The following is a 14,529-nucleotide window of genomic DNA, read 5'->3' as shown; positions in this document are numbered from 1 at the left end:
AGCTTTTTCTTTACTTTTTTTTGTTTTCGTGTTGTAATCATCCATTTTATCTGGTTTGGGTCCTGTAGGTCTTGATTTATGCACTTTCCAGGTTGAGAACTCACCCTCCCCATTTGGTAAGAATCTAAACAATGGATGATCCATGGTTAGCAGTAGCCCTCTTTTCCTAGTGGTTTTAGCTGAAAGAAGTGCATGTGTAGAAATTGCTTCTCCTTTACTGTGTCACTAATTCATGTTTCATTTTCCACTCTGTGGTGTTTGAGTCTAACACAACCTCTGAACTCTGCACTCTGCTTTTTAAGAGTCCTGCATCAAGTTTTGCTTATAGCTTTTGAAAACCTTCCGTAGTTTTTTGTGTTTCATCATACAAACCCATGCATTTTCTTGCTGCCACTGTAAATATTACTTCCCGTAGTAGTGTGTAGTTTTTATCATAATGGTATATTGTGTAAATGAAAAGCATTTTTATCAATGTGAGTATATAAAAGCATGATTAAAGCAGTCAGTATCCTTTTGTTTTCACTGGATAATGGTTCATCACTTTATGTTAGAGACATGTTGACAACAAGTAGAATGGAATGTTTCATTATTTTAAATTTGGGGTTATTTGGTAATTATTACAGAAATATATTTTAAATACTAAAGGACGTAATTCTTTTTTCCCAAATTTTTCTCATTTGAGAGATTTATTGAGGGACTTGAGGGATGTTAGCAAATTTATGTAGTGAGTTCTGTTTTCTTAGTGCCAGCAAATCACTTTGATGTAACCCATAATAGTTAGGACTTGTTTTTGAAAAAGAAGCTTCTCTAACTTGTTTTATTCTGGCTAGACCTCAACAGCATTTCAGTAAATATTTTGTGTAATATTTGAAGTGAAACCTTAAGGTACATGAAGATGAACCATGTTTACTACTGATGTGATTCTTTTCAAAAAGAGAAAAATAGTTGAAGTGGAACTATATTCTGAAACCTATACATTTGAAACCATGCTGAACCTAAACTCAGTAGTCTTACTTCCTGTTCTTCCAGTTGCATTATATTCAATTGACATTCCTCAAACAATACAATAAACTGGAGGTAATGAGTGGGAAGGATTTTTTTTGCCTTTTCTAATCAGTGTTTTTTTTTGCCTTACCTTTCAAATATTAGAAAGTCCTGGTTTAATTGACAGCTGAATTCTAGGGGAAGGAAACAGGAAATATGCTCTTTATTCAATATTAATTAAATTTGCAATTCATGTCTAATTTAATATTCTTTCTTCTCCAGCTGGATTGGATATTGGCCCCATCTCTGATGATCCTTCTTCCCTGCCCCAGCCGAGTGTCACCCAGAGCTCACGGTCACTGAGTGAAGAGCAGTTAGATGAAATCCTCAGCCCAGAGCTAGACAAAATGGTCACAGATGGTAATTTTTTTTTGGTCCTTAATCTTGGTCTTCTTCAGAACTTATGTAGAAATCATCTTTTCTTTTTTCTTTCCCCTAAATGGCACATCCCTGTATTGTAACAGACCTATTTGGACTTGCTTGCACAATTACTTTCATTGCTTCCTCTGGTGATTACTTACCTTGTGTTGCCTTTGCTTTGTCCAGGTGCTATTCTTGGCAAACTGTACAAAATCCCAGGTATGTGTTCTGACCCTCCTTGTCTTTTATGGAACACAGTTCACAAACAATGCCAGCAACTCATGCAGAGTGTTTTTTGCAGAGCTGGGAGGGAAGGATGTTGAAGATTTGTTCACAGCTGTGTTGAGTCCTGCAGCCCCACAGCCAGCTCCTCTGCCTCAGCCTCCTCCCCCACCACAGCTCATGTCTTTGCACAGCCAAGGTATGTTCTTCTGCTGCTTCTCTGGGCAGCAGCCTGGCCAGGAGAGTTGTGCACATTTTAAATGCTGATGGGGAACTGGGACTCATCTTACACCGTGCAAAATTGTGGAATCTGCCATTGTTAATTTGTGAAATATTATTCTAAACCTGTTCTGAAGGGAATGTGTGATTAACATCCATGTAAATGTTGCTGATAGAAAAGGACAGTTATTTGAGATTTTTCTGACATATTGGTGCTTTTACTTTAGCTGACACTTAGATGGGTTGGAAATTAGTCTGTGATAAAGCATGTGTTCTCTTCTGACTTCACTCTTTAATTACTTTTGAGCACCTCCTCAAGGGTAAGGCAAGAGTCTATGTAACACTGATTTACTGAGTTTTAATATCTGTAAGAATGCAGTTTCATGTATTAGGTAGTCCTAATAGAAAGGAGGCTAAACAGATTTCAAATTTATCTTGGAAATTGTACTTTATTTTTCTTCATTCCTATAAAATTACCTTGAGTTAGATACAGCATCTTGCTCTTGTATGGAAGGCAAGAGACAGATTGATTTTTTTATTATTATCAGTGGAGCTGTTTTTTTAAGCAGTATGTGGGAATATAATTGAATGTGCTCCTTTTCTCATCACACATCACCTCTAGGGGATTTTCCATGAGCTCATGTAAAGAGTGTCCACTCTTGGATACTGGTACTAAAGGAAGGACTATGCAAATTGATTTGGCCAGTGAATCAATCATAAGAAGAAAACTGATTTGTTTCCTAGTTGGATCAGTTTTAATAAAAACAAAATACTTCAAAACCTTTTAGAAATGAGAGTGTTTTAAGTAAACAATGAGTTGATTTAAAGCAAAAAATAATGTAGATACCCTTGCCTGTTTCCCAGTTACTTGAGTACTTGTGGATAGCTCCAGCGTGTGAGCTCTGTGAGATTGTTCAGCTCCTCCCTGTGGGAACTGCCATGATAACAAAGTTTTGGATTTACACTTTGGTTCTGCTCCAGTGGAATGATCCACAGATAAATGCTTCAGTAGTGGTGCAGCTTGCATCAGGTTTCAGATAAAATTATTGCTCTTTTCTCATAAAGATATGTAAGCACACAGTGCAGACCAGAGCCCTGACTCCATCCTGTTTGTTTGCCAGGTCTTCACAGTTAGTTACTGTGTTTACCAGCACAGTAACATTCTATTAAATTTTGTGTTACAACTGTAGTTGCTGCATAGATTACATAACCTTTAGATCAGAAACTGTCTCCTAAAATGGGAGAATGATACAGTGTCATCCTGCTGATACATCTGATTCCTGAGCTACTTCTGTGCTTTTAATACTGGGGCACCAGTTATAATCTCACTTAAGTGATGGGATCCAAAGGCCAGAGTTAATTCTGCGTATAACATCTGCAAATACCATCTGCTGGAATGAATCTGCCTGTGCCACATTTGTAATATTGTAATCAAATAAATAACATTTTCTGCCTTCTTACTGCTAGACTGGACATTTAATTAGAAAATGTTAATGCTCATTTGAGTAGAGTTATCTGTTTCATTGGTTACAAATTAGGGAGTTAGTAGATAATGAGGCTTACTTTGGTACAATGCTCAGGAGTCTCAGAAGAGGAGATATTTAATTCAGGTGGCTAATGATCATCTGCAAGGACTGAAAACTACCTTCTCCATGGCTTGCTGCTTGTGTCTGGGTCTAACAAACATGAAGAACATGAGCTTTTAAGTTTATTACCTCTATATAAAGTGCAGTACCATGGCATGGGCTACTGCAAAAGTTTTGGGAATCCATTTTTGAAAAAAAAAATTGTGTTTTAGACGAGAAAAAAAAATGTGCAGGGATGTAATAGAGTAGAAAAGGATCCTTTAAGCTTACAGAGAAGGATTTTAAACTGATGTAAAATCTTTTCCAAGAAAGTAAGGTCAGCACTGTAAAATTTCAAAGCAATTAGTTTTTAGAGGAGACATTGTTTTCTCAGTGGAAGGTTCCACCTCTGCCTTAGAAGCAGTCACCCTTGGAAACTTAAATGAGTGACTTAATCTGCTTCTTTCCAGGAGAGAATGCATTTCCAAGAGTGCCCCTCATGAATGGTCTGATTGGCCCCAACCCTCATCTCCCTCACACGGCTCTGGCTGCTGGAGGAGGGCTGGGCACCTTCCCTCCCATTACACAGCAGCCATACACTGATGCCAGGTAAGTCCAGATGGAGAATAAAAAGTATTTGGTGTATTTAGCACTAAAAAAATATCTAAGTAGCAAAAACACCTGGAGGGTGTTGTTGGTTACTAATAATGTGATATTATTAGTTCTTGACAGCCACCACAAAACCTTGTGTATTCTTGCAGTGTGTTCACTGCTCTGAAATACCAAACAGAATGAGTACTTTGCTAATTGAGGGTTGGTTTGTTTTGTTGTTTTTATACAATCTGTAAAACAAACCCCTTTTCTGGTCAGGGATAAGAATCCAGCCTTCAATCCAATGGTGAGTGATCCCAACAGCTCATGGGCACCAGCTGCTCCACCTCTGGAGGGTGAAGGTGATACCATGTCCAATGCTCAGAGAAGCACCCTGAAGTGGGAGAAAGAGGAAGCTTTGGGTGAAATGGCAACTGTAGCACCTGTTCTCTATACAAATATCAACTTCCCCAACCTGAAGGAAGAATTCCCAGGTGAGTGATTTACTGAATCAAGTTGAATATTTTGCAGCAATTTTGGTGCACCTTGATTTTAAAGTATCTCAGGTAAACTTATCATAGTCTTGTGTGTTGATACATTTTTTTGGTTGCAGACTGGGCTACAAGAGTGAAGCAAATTGCTAAACTGTGGAGGAAAGCAAGCTCTCAGGAGAGGGCTCCCTATGTGGTAAGAACAATTCCCACCTGCATTTGCATGCTTCCAGCAAACATACATTTCATTTATAAGGTTTGTTATAAGTGTTGTTTTGTTCTGTTTTTAATAACCCAAGTTCAGGGTTTAGTGATAGTTCCCTTACTGCAAGAAAACCTTTTTAATTTAACTCCTAAGTCTGAATACTTGTACCTGTATTCTTTGTTTTTCAGTCGTGGCATAAACACAGTACTGTGCAATGTAAAGGCATCAGCTGAGATGAGAACATTTGTGGTTCCCACTGCCTCTCAGCTGCCTTTGATTCATGCCTCAAGTCATCTTTGCTGTGTCTCTTTCTACACAGAATTTCACCAGTTTCTTGAGAAGGCTAATAGCAACTGACGATGAGATTCCTCTCCCTTTCATCATCCCCTCTCTCTGGGCTATCCTTTTTTCCCTGTTAGGGTTGCTGAAGTCTTTCAGCTATTGAACTAACAATTCCAGAGGTGTCAGTGCTCACACCTCTGCTTTCCTCATTTACTTCTACTCCTCGTGTTCTTGCTTTACTGTTCCCTTTCTGTGCTTACTCTCTTGTATTGCTTTGTGTGGAGACTCTCCTGATATCTTCTGCTATCCATTTTTCTGGTACCATTTTGTGGGGAGCTTGAAGGACTCAATTTTTCTCTCCAAAATCATTCACCTTCTTCACATCTGAGTTAAGTGAACACACAGGTACTTGTAGCAGCTATCTGGAGTTACATTGTCATTGATTTTACCCTGCAGAACTTCTGCCATTCAGAGGGGGTGACCCTTAAGCTTTGTTGAAGCCTCTGTTGAGGCCTGTGTGTATCCAAAGTATTATTGATTCTTTTGGACTTTCCCAACAACTGCTGGCAAATGTACTTTTCTTTAACTTCCATTCTCTCCTGGTTCTCATCTTTGTTTCTTCACAGCAGCAACTGGATGGTCATTCTCACTTTGCAGGTTTCTGTGGATTTTGCAGTTTTCAGTCTCATAGCCTTCCCCTACCTGCTCTTTTTTCATGTAGTCCCATCAGTAAACAAACCTCATTCCTCTGCATGTTGATGACTCGAAGTTTGGCAGTACTACATCATCTTCTGCTGTCCAAATTCAAAATTGCTGTGATCTCTGGCTTAAGAGGATAAATCATATCCTAAACTCATTGTGAGAAGTGGAGTTCTTGATCTTTCTGAAACCCTTTCCACTGGAAAGAATAATTCTCTCATTTTTCCCTTTTATCACTGAGGCATCATTGTTATTCTGCTTTTTATTCAGTGTTGCAATTTCAGCCCCTTTGGACCTCTGTATCACCTTGCCCATGCTGTAGTTAATCTTGGTGGTTCCTTCTTTGTGGTATTTATAAGATAATACCCACTTACATGGGTGACATTTACCACTTCATAATTATTTCTATTACTGATGCTTCTTTTTCATTGTTCTTAAAAATGGAGTTATATCCTTGTGATGGGTATCCAAAAGTCAGCAGCAAAAATGATTTCCCCTATGTACAGGAGTTGAGGGCATGCTCCTGCACACCAGTATTTCCACAGCAAAATGTGGTTAATTCCTCTCAGAACAGTCCTTGTGCTTCTGCTGGTGTTCCTGACATTGTGCACACAGGAAGCTGCTGTGGTGCCTCTCCTGAGGGACTTACACTCTGAGAGGTTGAATGAAGGCTGAAATGAAATTCAGAGGAGTAGTAGTAAATTTTCACTGTTATTTTTTACTTTACTTAGCATGCACAATCCCATCACTTACAGGGAAAAATGACAGTGATTTTTCTGCTGCTGTGACACCAGTGCTCTCATCCATGTCACTGTTTCATTGTTGGGGGGAAGTATTGAAGCCTTTTCCTCTAGGCAACCCCTACTTGACAGCTGCAGATAAATTTGTGAAAAAGAGGATGTGAGGGTTTGGTTCAGAAAAGAAATCACATCCTAGATTGGTGGTAAAACAGGCTCTTTGAAACTTCCATTAGATACTTTAAAGTGTCACTATGGCTGTAAAATGCCTCATTGAAGAGGAATTGCTGTGTCTCCATACAGTTTTTCCTGATCCATAGCCCCATATCCTATGTTTATACTGTTAACTGTTAACTGACTCAGATCTTTAGAGGTCATTTAATGGACTAGACTGTATTTTTCTTGTCAGTGAAGTTCTCCACATTAGTGGCCTTTATTGATCCAAACATCATCTGCTGTGCTCAGCCTTCATGTTGTAAGGCCACACCAATATGTGATTTGAAAGGTGAACTGGTGCTATTAATGATTTCTTGGCACAGCACAGTGCCTGCAACAGACACCCTCCTGTATAGAAAAGCTTTGCTAATAGGTTTACTAATTTATTAATTGCTAGTAACCTCTTAGTTCCCTCCATATCTGTTAAACACAGAATTTCCATAGAGGTGTGAAATTTTTCTGTTTGGAATTCTTTCCTAAGTGCATAATGTCATTTCCACGAGAATGTGTGTGATTAAAACAGGCTGTACAAATAATTTGGTGATCTATTTTGTAGGAATAACAGATGCAGTGTGCCGACTTAGTAGAAGAAAATAATTCTAACTGCATCTTTTCTCTTTTTCCAGCAAAAAGCCAGAGATAATAGAGCTGCTTTGCGCATCAATAAAGTACAGATGTCAAATGACTCCATGAAAAGGCAGCAGCAACAGGATAGCATTGATCCCAGCTCCCGCATCGACTCCGACCTCTTTAAAGATCCATTAAAACAGAGGGAATCAGAACATGAGCAGGAATGGAAATTCAGACAGGTGTGTAGCATTTAAGGTGTTTTGTTATTTTCTCCCTGCTTTTTATTGCATTGCAGGAATCTGTTGTAATAAAATCAATTTGAATCTTTCTTTGTGGAAGACTATACAGTCAGCCATTCTGCTTGGGAAGAAAAGAGATGTTACCAGGAGATAAACTGTTTGTAAAAAACCTTTTCTTTAAATTTTGACTCTTAAATCCTGTGTATTATAGAAACAGGTTGTTCTTTCTCTGCATGGGTGGTCACTGCAGTAGTTTTTTATTACATACCCTGTATTGCAGTAACTTTGTCCTGCAGACTGCTGCCTCACATGGGGCTGGATGTCTCTCAAAGTCCACACCAGTGCTGCATGTCAGTTACCTTTGTCTCCAGAGTATAAGGTTGGAAAGCAGTGATGCTCTTTAGGCAGCCTGGGAAATGCTTATTCCCAGGCAAGCAAGATGCATGTCAAGGTAATTAAACTTCACAAATAGCTGGACTCTCTGCTCCCTTTGAATTTAAAATTTGCAATTATTTGTAACTGATACTGGATGTGTCCTGAGGTTTTAATTATAGAATCAGTCATTAGAAAGATTTTGTATACCCTAAACTTAGAAGTGTAACATATTTCTTCATAATTTTAAAACAGCAAATGCGGCAAAAAAGTAAGCAGCAGGCCAAAATAGAAGCCACACAGAAGCTTGAACAGGTGAAAAATGAGCAGCAGCAACAGCAGCAGCAACAGCAGCAGCAGCAGTTTGGTTCACAGCAGCTCCTGAACCAGTCTGGCTCAGACACACCCAGCAGTGGGATCCAGAGCCCCTTAACACCGCAGACTGGCAATGGCAGCATGTCTCCTGCACAGCAGACATTCCATAAGGATCTGTTCACAAAGCAGCAGCTCCCTGCTACGCCCACGTCGGCACCCTCAGATGATGTGTTCCTAAAGCCACAGGCCCCACCTCCCACTCCCACCCGAATCCCGGTGCACGAATCGCTGGCTCAGTCTCAGACTCCTCAGACACCATCACAACAGATGTTTTCTCCAGGTTCCACAAACACAAGGCCTCCTTCTCCGATGGATCCCTATGCTAAAATGGTGGGAACACCCAGACCAGCACCCATCAACCAGAGCTTTGTCAGAAGGAACCCCATTGCCCCCTTGGATTCCTGTGCAGCACAGCCCTCCATATCTCGGGAGCCGTCGGGCAGCAGGCCCTCGCCAGTCAGGGACTCATGTTCTTCATCTCCAGGTAGCAGTGATCCCTATGCAAAGCCCCCAGACACACCCAGGCCTGTCCTGCCATCAGAGCAGTTCTCCAAACCTCTGGGAGTCCCCCGGTCCCCCATAGTTATGGAGCAGTCAGGGAAGGTTCCTTTAGGTGCCGGAAGCAGCGATCCGTTTACGAAGCCGGCTCCTAGGACTGACACCTTTCAGAGACAGAGAGTAACCTCTGCTGATGCCTATGCACGGCCTCCATTGACTCCCACTCCTGCTCCTGTGGATGGGAGCCCTGGACCTTTCAAAACTCCTCTGCGCCCTCCTCAGTCCCCGCAGGATCCTTACTCCTCCATGCCAGGCACGCCCCGGCGCGTCGCTGTCGATCCCTATGAAAGGCCCCCTCTGACACCCAGGCCTGTGGATAACTTTTCCCATTCCCAGGCCAATGATCCCTACAGCCAGCCTCCCCTCACTCCCCACCCTGCCATGAAGGAGCCTTTTGCCCACCCGCCGCGCATGGTGCGGCAGCAGGGTGATTCTTTCCCTCAGGCTGGGCCCATCTCAAGGCCAGCCTCTCAGGACCCTTACTCCCAGCCTCCAGGTACTCCTCGGCCAGTTGCTGATCCTTACGCCCAGCCCCCAGGAACTCCTCGTCCCGCCACGGTGGATCCGTATATGCAGCAGCCACCAACACCAAGGCCTGCTCAGCCAGCAGATCTGTTTGCTCAGTCCCCAGCAAACCAGCAGAGACATTCTGATCCCTATGCCCAACCTCCTGGAACACCACGGCCAGTTCTCAGTGATCCTTACTCTCAGCAGCCAGCAACCCCAAGGCCAGGGATTCCTGAGGGGTTTAACAGACCTGCCATGACAAGGCCAGGACTAATAACAGGTAGAGATCCTTTCCTGCAGACACCACAGAGCAGGTTGCAGGGCACTTTTGTCAGGCCATCAGACCCATGTTCTCAAACACCCAGGTCTGCAGGACCTGCAATAACAGATTCCTTTAGCCATGGTGCAGCTACTCCAGCACATGACCCATATGATCAACCACCAATGACTCCAAGACCTCAGCCAGAATCTTTTGGAACTGGTCAGCTGGCCCATGATGCTGCTGAGCAGCCACGGCCTGGATCTGAGGGCACCTTCAGTGCATCTGGAAATGCTCCCATGACTTCTCAAGGACAACAGTTTCCCAAAGTTTCACAAGTTCCTGGCCCAGCACCCACCACAGGAGTAACAGATACACAGAACACCATGAATATGTCTCAAGCAGATACTGAGAAGTTAAGACAGGTGAGAATTTTGGTGATACTAAAATTTTGGAAGTAGAATTTCCCCCATTCTTGTTAATACCTAAAAGTTTCTTGCCATTAAATCTAACTGTATAAGGTACAAATTACTTTTAACTTAAATGTAGTTTGGTCCTTCTGGATAGAACTACAATATGCAGAAACATCAGTAATTTCTAAGGAATTTGGACAAAATTAAAAAAAAAAGAAGCAAAGGCTGTATTTGAAGCCACTGAAGACATAGATGGTTGGTCTGTAGTAGTGCTTTTAGCTACAGTCTGGGGAAAAAAAAACATTTTAAAAGGTCAGTTTGTTCTATTCTGTAGAAAATGAGGTGTGGAACTGATTGTCAGTGACTTGTTCACTGGCTGTAGAAGGGAGTACAGGCACAGATCTCAGACCATGTCTGACTTTGCAGTTGGCCAGTGTGTTGAGATGAATCCTTCCCTTGGTCACAGCTCTTCTTGAGGCACATTCACTCCAGGTTTCTGTCCATGAATGGAAAACAGCTCTTGCTAAGAGATAGAATTACATTCAGCTTGGGGAAAGCTGCTCAATCTTCTGTGTGGAAGGAGGGATGGGAAGTGAATTTAATGGAAAACCAGTGGTTTATCATAGTGGTTATCATACAGAGTTAAGAGTGAATTCTGCAGCTATGGTGTAAAAACCTTCTGCTGAATTTTCTTTAGTGGACCTCTAGTCACATTTGTCTCTCAGAATGCACTTTTCCCGTGGTGAAAGGGCCTGCACTACTGGAATAGAAAAATGGAAAGAGAGTTGCTTCCGTGTTAAATGGTAGAATGGGATCACACCATACACTTTACCAAGAGGTCTGGATGTTAACTTAGGTTGCCAGCACCCTGCACCATTTGACCCTCCTTCTCATTTCTGAGGTGATTGTTGCTTTTAATAATATTTTCCTTTAACAAGTGAAGAATTTCTTTCCTCAAAAAGTAAACCTAGCTGAGTGCAACACTTCAAAAGATGTCAGTTGCAGTGTCAAGTATAATGATTTATTTTCTTGTAAACAGCGCCAGAAGCTCCGTGAGATTATTCTACAGCAGCAGCAGCAGAAGAAGAATGCAGTTCGCCAGGAAAAGGCCTTGCAGGACGCAGCAGCTCCTCCCCATGCAGCCCCTCTTCAGCATTGGCAGCAAGACAACTTAAATCAGATCTTTAACCGCCCTCCTCCTCCCTATCCTGGGAATATCAGATCCTCCGTGGTCCCTCCAGGTGGGCCAAGGTTCTCCATGTACCCGAAGGAGCAGCGTGGGCCCTTCCCTGGGGATGGGCAGTTCAACAGGCCCCAGTTTCCAGGAGACATGAACACCATGGGGATGAGACCTCATGGTCTGAGGTGAGCTCTTGCATCTCTTCAACTCAGGGGTGGTTAAAGGGGGTATTTCAGATAGGATGAACAATCATCCACAGGAGCTGGTATCCTTCCTGAACTCTGTATGTGCAGTGGGTTTTCCTGTAACATTAGAGTGTGTGTTTTACAAAATATTGTACACTGTTTTGTTGGGAGTAATTCAGAAAAATAAGTGGAGAAACTAATCAAACTTATGTGACCTGAAGCATCTTGTTGTCCAGGGCTTATGGGGCATTTCTATAAAAGAAGTAAAAGACTTTATTTTTGATGTCTTAATAATGAATAATTTCTAATGAGTATGTGATCAAACATCAGCTTCTGTCTGTGGCATTTTTGCAGTGAATGCTACAATGTAAAATGAATGCCAGTATCAACATACAGTCTCAGAAGTTAATTTTTTCAGTATCTGGATTTATTTCAGTAATTTCTAAATCCACACACTGAGGTTTTTTTACTCTGAATTGCATTAACATGTATTTTAATTACTAGGTTAGTTCTGACTGTCAGAGTTTTCTATCCATTATTATTATTATTATTGAAATTGAAAACAGGTTGTTTATTAAACATAATTAAAGCAATTATTTTATTGTAGTCATAAAGCTCGTTTAAATGTAAGTATAATTAGTCAAAACATTGATTTAAATATCTTGATGAATGCATCATGTAAAGCATTTTGGTGAACAGTTATTTAGTCGTGTGAGACTGAGAAAAAAAATCATTTGCCTTTCATGCTTTATTTTAGATATGGATTTCCAGGAGGGGGCCATGGTCCACCCTCGGGCCAGGAGCGTTTCCTTGGTCCTCAGCAGCCCCTGCAGCGGCCTGGAGTTCCCCCCCAGCTGAGGAGGTCCCTGTCCATTGACATGCCCCGGGCAGTGAGCAGCCCCCAGATCAATAACGCCCCCGGCATCCCGCAGCATTTCCCCCCGCCGGGAATGCCGGTGCAGCAGCACAACATCCTGGGCCAGGCGTTCATCGAGCTGCGGCACAGGGCTCCCGATGGCAGGCCCAGGCTGCCCTTCAGCCCTGCTGCTGCTGCTGCTGCTGCCACCGTGCTGGATGCAGCAGCTCAGCACCAGAGGCACCCCGGCTTCCTGCCCAGGCAGGATTTCCCAGGCCCAAGGCAGGCAGAGCCACTGAGACACAATTCTCAAGGAATCCCAAACCAGCTGCAGATGGCTGCGGGTTTGGAGCACATGTCCCAGTCCCAGCAGGATCAGATCAATGCTGAGAACCCACCTGCACTTGTGATGCGTTCTCTGGGTCAGCCAGTTGCTGATGCATTCCCAGGAACATCTTTGTCCACATCTGCACCAGCTGATGAATCTGCAAACTTGCAGATTCCCAACCAGCCAAGTGATGGTCTAGAAGAAAAGCTTGATCCTGATGATCCTGCTGTAAAAGATTTGGATGTGAAAGACCTTGATGGGGTTGAAGTCAAGGATTTAGATGATGAGGATTTGGAAAATCTGAACCTGGACACAGAGGATGGGAAAGGAGATGAACTGGACACTCTAGATAATTTGGAAACCAATGATCCTCACCTTGATGACCTTCTGAGACCTGGGGAATTTGATTTGATTGCATACACAGACCCAGACCTTGATGTGGGGGATAAGAAAGGAATGTTTAATGAAGAACTAGACCTTAGTGTCCCCATTGATGACAAGCTAGATATCCAGGGCAAGGCAGAAGAACCCAAACAGAAAGAACAAGGTGATACAGCTGTTGCCCCTGCTGACACCCAGTCTCCACCAAAGAAATCAGGTACAGAAAATGAAATTAAAACAAAAGTACTTTCCCCAAACACTCAAGAGGAAAAGAAGAATGAAAATGAAAAAGGTGATGGAAATACTGAGTCCACAAGTACTCAACAGGCTGCTGAAGTGGAGTTAAAGGATGGGGAAAAGGCTCCTGTGCAACCTGCTAATCCAGAATTCCCTGACAAAACTCCTGCTGTTCCTAGTCAAGATACAACTGTGCCTAGTCCAGATGCTCAGGGATCTGCTCCACTGCCTGTTCAAGGGGCAGTAAGTTCCTGCAGTATTTCTGGGTCCACCCCAGTCCTCTCAAGTTTGCTGTCTAGTGAAAGCTCAGACAATGCTGAAGCAAGAACTCTGGGATCTCCATCTCAATCTCTGCCACCCACACAAATGAACCATGGATCAGGTATTCCACAAACACTCATGACACCTGCTGGACAGATCTTGGAAAACACTTTAAATTCCAATCTGCCCATGGTCCCACGAATGAACCATAATTTTTCTCAAGGGTCACCAAATCCAGGATTTATTCAGGGTCAGTCATCTAATCATAACTTTGGGACAGGACAGACATCGAATCAGACTGTGGCTGTACCAAACCGTCCTGGTCCCAGCGGCATCTCTGCACCCCAGCAGATGATGCTCCCTCAGCCATTAGCTCAGCAGCAAAACAGAGAGAGGCCACTTCTGCTAGAGGAGCAGCCACTTCTTCTGCAGGACCTCTTGGATCAGGAGAGGCAGGAGCAGCAGCAGCAGAGACAGATGCAGGCCATGATTCGCCAGCGTTCAGAGCCTTTTTTCCCCAATATTGGTATGTGGGTGTCCTGTTTGTGTGTTTCTGGTTGGTGTTCTAAAAATGCAGCAACAAATAGTTAAATAATCCACAGGACTGCCAGAAGCAGGTAAATGTGTAGAACTTGAAGGTGGCATAATAAAAATGAGCCTGCCTATTAGGTACAAAGGGAGTATGGAAATTGAGCGTGTAGGTGGAATTCTGAACTCTGGCAGAGCTCCTGTTGTCATTACCAGGATCAAGGTAACTCTGCTTTACTGATGATGTTTGTGGCATCAGCTGTGTCACATACTCTTTTCATCCTTTAGGTTCTCAAGAGATAGGGAGTAAATGCATCCTTTGTAAACAAAATTAAGTAATCAAGTGCAGTAGCTGACCTTCTTAATATTTGATCTATCAATTTTATGTTTATGGTTGTTTCATGACTTTCTTTGGAGTATTTCTTGTGTCACAAGGAAAGGGATTATCAAAAGCTGTTACTAACCCACAAGTCTAGGCAAGGTCCAGAAATATCACATATAATTCTGCTGGTACTGAAAAAAATTAGGAAAAACTGTGGTTGCTTGTTTAATATAACCTAGCAGTTTGAGCATTCATATCAAGACCATGGCCATCATTTAACTGATAATGAAACACTAAATTTTGAGAATTTTTTAAGTTGTAAATTCA

General features: G+C 42.4%; 1 protein-coding gene across 7 annotated transcripts in view; it reads left to right on the top strand.

The window, feature by feature from the left end:
- KMT2C (lysine methyltransferase 2C) overlaps positions 1 to 14,529 on the top strand; it is a 189,072-nt gene that overhangs the window by 148,425 nt on the left and 26,118 nt on the right. For 6 of the 7 annotated variants that reach the window (XM_064703871.1, XM_064703875.1, XM_064703877.1 and 3 more), the window contains 11 exons: positions 69 to 116; positions 1,267 to 1,404; positions 1,591 to 1,623; positions 1,706 to 1,825; positions 3,881 to 4,019; positions 4,281 to 4,495; positions 4,615 to 4,688; positions 7,258 to 7,440; positions 8,068 to 9,936; positions 10,964 to 11,289; positions 12,047 to 13,878. In XM_064703871.1, the coding sequence (XP_064559941.1) occupies positions 69 to 116; positions 1,267 to 1,404; positions 1,591 to 1,623; positions 1,706 to 1,825; positions 3,881 to 4,019; positions 4,281 to 4,495; positions 4,615 to 4,688; positions 7,258 to 7,440; positions 8,068 to 9,936; positions 10,964 to 11,289; positions 12,047 to 13,878 (4,977 nt within the window). The remainder of the gene's footprint in view (positions 1 to 68; positions 117 to 1,266; positions 1,405 to 1,590; positions 1,624 to 1,705; positions 1,826 to 3,880; positions 4,020 to 4,280; positions 4,496 to 4,614; positions 4,689 to 7,257; positions 7,441 to 8,067; positions 9,937 to 10,963; positions 11,290 to 12,046; positions 13,879 to 14,529) is intronic. The other variant, XM_064703873.1, reaches the window with a different exon arrangement.

The sequence above is a fragment of the Zonotrichia leucophrys genome, chromosome 2 (assembly GCF_028769735.1).
Source record: "Zonotrichia leucophrys gambelii isolate GWCS_2022_RI chromosome 2, RI_Zleu_2.0, whole genome shotgun sequence".
NCBI lineage: Eukaryota > Metazoa > Chordata > Aves > Passeriformes > Passerellidae > Zonotrichia > Zonotrichia leucophrys.
Note: the sequence above shows the minus strand (reverse complement) of the source record. Positions and strands in the feature narration are given on the sequence as shown.